The sequence below is a fragment of the Myotis brandtii genome, unplaced genomic scaffold (genome assembly GCF_000412655.1).
Source record: "Myotis brandtii unplaced genomic scaffold, ASM41265v1 scaffold915, whole genome shotgun sequence".
NCBI classification, from domain to species: Eukaryota; Metazoa; Chordata; class Mammalia; order Chiroptera; family Vespertilionidae; genus Myotis; species Myotis brandtii.
Genome location: NW_005371769.1, coordinates 1,106,993 through 1,112,102, shown reverse-complemented (window position 1 = coordinate 1,112,102; position 5,110 = coordinate 1,106,993). Strand labels below are relative to the sequence as shown.

The 5,110-nt window shown below is 60.7% G+C and overlaps 1 protein-coding gene across 1 annotated transcript; it reads left to right on the top strand.

The window, feature by feature from the left end:
- Window positions 1-1,068: 1,068 nt before the first annotated feature.
- OGFR (opioid growth factor receptor) lies at window positions 1,069-4,783 on the top strand. Its single transcript, XM_005885611.2, has 5 exons — window positions 1,069-1,159; window positions 1,656-1,734; window positions 3,057-3,135; window positions 3,898-3,964; window positions 4,491-4,783. The coding sequence occupies exons 1-5, from the start codon at window positions 1,097-1,099 to the stop codon at window positions 4,641-4,643; spliced, it is 441 nt and encodes a 146-aa protein (XP_005885673.1). The 5' UTR covers window positions 1,069-1,096; the 3' UTR covers window positions 4,644-4,783.
- Window positions 4,784-5,110: the final 327 nt, after the last annotated feature.

Here is a 5,110-nt window from a genome sequence, read left to right as displayed (position 1 = left end):
ACCACGCTGCTGGAGGCCTGCTCTGACCGCTTCCCAGAGGACTCCACCTGCAGTGCTGCCCGTATGGTGCCCGCTGGCCCAGGGGCAGGAGAAACAGAAACTGGTGGAGAAGTGGGACATGCACCCGCTGAGTTTCGGTTTTGTTCCCTGGCCCTTGGCCTGTAGGAGAGAACCTAAGCAGCTGGCAGGGGGCAGCCCTGGACCTGGCTGGAGTTCAGACCACTGAGGGGTGTTGGGGATTGGGGAGGGGCTGGAGCCTGGAGGCGCCGTGGTGGACCTGGCCTCCTGACCCCTCCAGCACTTCTTGGCTCTTCCCAGGTGCTGGGACCCAGCTGTCTGCCCAGGATGAGCTGTCTCTGCCCCTCCCGCGCCCCCTCCCCCAGCCTCAGTCAGACAGCTGGGCTCCGCCCTGCCTGTGCCCCCCACCCTGTAACAGGTGGGGGGGAGGGGCTGCATTTACTTAGCTTCCTGCTCGCCAGTTACCTCTCATCCTTCCCAGGACCCAGGTGCTTGGCCTGTAGAGACAGGGCTGCTGGTTTGGGAGGGAAGCGAGGAGCCTCTGACTTGCTGCAGAGAAAGGGCTGGTGGCCAGGAGATCCAGGGTCTGGTCACTGAGCAGTGGGATTGGGCGGGATGGGCCTGGCGCCCTGGGCTTTGGTCGTTGGTTCCTTCATCAGACCCTGTGACTAGGTTTGGGCCCCTCCGAGAGCTATAAGTGGCAAGGCGCTGTCCTTGGGACACAGGCCTGGTGACAATTTACAGCTCAGTACAAGGAGGAAGTGCTGCGGAAGGCGGGGTTTCCTCGGGAGATACAACTGCAGCTGAGGGGGGTAGCCAATAAGTGAAGCTGGAGCTTGGAGGGCTGCCCCCCAAGAATGTTCCCATGGGCCTGGGGGTCCTGAGGGCTGAGCAGGGGGCAGGCCTCACTCCAGCCACTCTGGGCTCCTCTGGTTTTGTTGACATCTGGCCCAGGTCCTTGCTGCCCTCACCAGGATGGCACTCAAAGGGGGGGGGGGTGTCTGCTTGCTGGCAGGCCTCTAGGGAGGGGGGCATCTCCCATGGGGTCTCATCGTCTCTCTTCTCTTCCCAGTCTAGGATGACGGGGTCCCCAAACTGGAGAGCCATGCAGGACACACGCAGGTACCGGCACCACTACCCGGTACGTAGCTGCCTGAAGCACCCTCGAACCCTCGCAGCCCACCTGGGGCTAAACCCTCCCGCCTTCCACCCGGACGAGGCCAGTGGCACAGCGTGTTCCTTGGCCCTGCCTCTGGAGCCTCAGCGGCCTTGCCCTTACTAGGCATCATGGTGCCAGCTCTCGGCACGGCCACATGAGGCCCCATACCGCCTGCCCCTGCAGTGGTCTCCTGTGTCCTCAGCCCCTGCCCTCTGCACCCATGAGTCTCAGGAAGCCCTTGTGCCGCCTCCGGGTGCAGATGAAGGGGACCTCCCAGCACTGGTCCACTTTGGGGAGGAGGAGGTCAGAGGTGGGTGAGGAGCCCAGGTTGCCACATGGGGTCCTCACCAGCCTTCAGGATGTCTGGTGTTGTCCAGTGGAGAGCAGATGCCCCTCCCCCAGGAAAGCTTTAGTCTGAGGGCCCAGGGAGGCCAGCCTGTTTCTGATTCTGTCACCAGCACTCTCTCTGGCTCTTTAGGATTTGATGGAAGGGGACAGCAATGGTGACATGCCAAACCTGAGTTTCTACAAAAACGAGATCCCGTTCCGGCCCAATGGTGCGTGCCTGGCCGCCTGCAGCTCCCTCCTGCTGCGGGTCCCCTCTCCCCTCTCTCTGCCTCTGGGTCTTCTGGGACCTGGGCTGCTGGGACCTGGGCTGGGACTGGGGCACTGGGGCCTATAGCTTTCAGGTAGCCCCACAGCGCCCCCCACAGGCAAACTTGCTGTGATGGCCCAAGCGGTACATGCGGGTGGCGTTGCAGCCCCGAGGTCTCTGTCACAACTACTTGGCTCTTGTGCCGAGTGGGAGAGCCACATACACCAACGAGTGAGCAAGTGTGGTTTTCACATTTTCAAATGGTTGGAAAAATTTTAAGGTAGAATAATATTTTGTGACTTGAAAATTATATGAAATTCAAATTTCAGTGTCCATGAGTGAAGTTTATATACATATACATACATATACATATTCCTTATTGATTTCAGAGAGGAAGGAAGGGGAAGGAAGAGGGAGAAAGAGATAGAAACATCAGTGATGAGAGAGAATCATTGATCAGCTGCCTCTTGCACCCCCCACACTGGCATGTGCCCCAACTGGGAATCAAACTGTGACCTCCTGGTTCATAGCTCGATGCTCAACCAGGCACGCACCATGCTGAGCCAGGCCGTCCGGGCCATGAGGGAAGTGTTATTGGAACCCGTGGTCTGTGGCTGTTTCCCTAGGATGCAGCGTAATTGCCTCAGAGGCCATGTGGCCGCACACCTTAAATACTCAGCCGGACCCTTCGCAGACACAGTGGCCAGTGGAAGACCAGCTACGGGGTGGGGCTCAGCTGCAGGTTCTGTGTGAGGGCAGAGTTCTGATGACAAGCCCTGGTGTGAGGGGCAGTGAGGACCCTCCAGCAAAGACAGGTGCAGGTCAGGGAGCACCTGTCCCTCCCTCGGGCATAATCCTCTCTCTGGCATCTGCTCTCAGGTTGCAAAGAGGCCAAGGGCCTAAATTGGGGGATTAAAATCACATGAGATGTACAACTCAAAGCTGCAGAGCCCCAAGGTCCTCAAGAAAGGTGGTAGCCCTGGCCAGTTGCTCAGTGGGTAGAGCATCGGCCTGCGGACAGAAGGGTCACGGGTTTGAGTCTGGTCAGGGGCACCTACCTCCATTGCAGGCTCGATCTCCATGCCAATCAGGGTGCGTGCGGGAAGCAACCAGTTGATGTCTCTCTCTCACATCAATGTTTCTCTCTGTCTCTCCCCCTCCCTTCCACTCTGTCTAAAAATCAGTGGGGGGGGAAAATGCTTGGGTGAGGATTTAAAAAAAAAAAAGTGGGTAGCGCTTGAATAGCTCCCCACTGACTCACTGACGCGTCCCATGGTGCTCTAGGCTATTACATTGAGTATATTCTTGAGAAATGGAGGGACAACTACGACCTCCTGGAGGACAACCATTCCTACATCCAGTGGTGAGCAGAGGGCGGGCGTGGGGCTCGGAGCACAGGTGGGTTCAGCATCTGGGGAGGGGCTGGGACTCCTGGGGAGGAGGGGCAGAGCTGGGGGGCTGAGGTGGGGCTGGACCTCTGGGGAGGGTCTCCAGGGGAGGGGCTGGAGGGCCTGGCTTAGGCAAGCCTCTTCCTGGAGTCCCATGCATGCCTGCAGGCACACTGCGTCCTTTCTGAAGCCGAGTTTGGTGCTGGCTGCGGGCACTGCCAGCTCGGGTTCTTCACTGTGAGCAGCTCTGTGCTGGCTGGGAGCTGAGGCTGCGCGTGGGGCAGGAAGGACAGCAGACAGCAGCCTGCCGCACGTGAGCCCTGCGGCAGTGAGTGCGGCCTGTCCTGCGTGGCTTGTGGTCGCCCTGCGAACAGTGTGTCTTTGAGGACGGCTCCCAGGGGGCCTCTCCTGGGCACAGGCAACTCTCAGCATCAGTGATGAGAGGGGAAGAACGAAGAACAGAAGGAACAGCTGGCCGGCCTGGGCGAAACGGCTAGCTGGTTGCCCTTGCTGTAGGCCACACGTGCCTGTCCTGTGCCCTGGTCTGTGATGCCCACCCTGGAGCTCTCCTGCCCTCACCCCTTGACTTTATTGTGAGAGCCTGCGACATGTGTGGCCTAGCGAGCCCCTCCCAGGGTTGAGTGGTGAGCCACTCCCGGCTGCCCAGCAGCATGTGCCCGCATTGCCGGGAGCCCGAGGCTGCCAGGGACGGGCCTGTGCTATCTCTTCTCCCACAGGCTGTTTCCTCTGCGGGAGCCAGGGGTGAACTGGCATGCCAAGCCCCTCACGCAGCAGGAGATCGAGGTGAGCCGGGCCTCTGGGTACCCCTGGGGAGCCACTCGTAGGGCAGGAGCTGGAAGTCCCCCTAATTATCTTTCCTCTAAAGTGTTCCTCACCTCTCCCCAGGCACTCCTCACAGACTTCCAGAGAAATCACTCTACCTTGGGGCGTCTGGGGCAGGGGCTAGCCTCTGTCGCCCCTTGTTGGGGCAGGAGCAGGACCCCTAGAGGGATTGATGGGGGAGCCACTGAGCATGTCAGGAGGCGCAGCATGCTCCTAGGTGATGGCGAGTGCACGATGCTGCCCTGGCGAGTCCTGAGCTCTTCCCAGCGGCTTGAGAATTCCTCTCAGGACTAAAGTGGACACTTCAGGCCCTGGTGTCCTTGTAGCCGCTCAGAGTAAAGAGACGGTCACATTAAGGAGTTTTAGGGCTTCAGCCTGAGTCTGAGTCCAGTCCCGGCCTCTAGTGAGTCAGACCTGAGGGGGCATCGCCAGCTGGGTGTCTGTGGGGCGGCTCCAAAGCGCTCGCTCTCCTGGGGCTGCTTTCCAGGCCTTTAAAAGCTCCCAGGAAGCCGGGCAGCGGCTTGTCCAGGCCTACGAGCTCATGCTGGGGTTCTACGGAATCGAGCTGGAGGACCGGGACACAGGCAAGGTGCGGCGAGCCCAGAGCTACCAGAAGCGCTTCCAGAACCTCAACTGGTGAGGACCCCAGCGGGGTAGCTGGCACAGCCAGGTCTCAGGCTGAGGAGGGGACTGTGCTCGGCTTCTGGCAAGTGCCCGGAGCCCTTGTGGGAGCAGGGACAAGCGACTGGGCTGAGCACCCTGCTCCTTGCTTGCAGGGTGGGGGTCCCTGCCTGATAGGGTGTGAGGGCCTAAAGGGAGTCCCGCTGCTCTGTCGGCCCTACTACCCGTGGCGTGGGTCCTAGGACCCGCTGGGCTGGGTCGGCTTCACAGCACCCCCGTGTGCCTGTTGAGAAGCCAGGTCAGGGGGGTGTGGAGGAAGTGCAGGGGAGGAATCTGCCCGCGGGCACAACTCCGGGAGCCCCTCCAACCCTCCTCTAGCCTTGCGGGGGGAGGGGTGCTCCAGGGACCCAGGGGACCGGCACCCTGCAAGAGGAGAGAGCGCGCATCCCAAACCCAGCCAACCGCAGGCTCCGGGGGGTGGGGTGC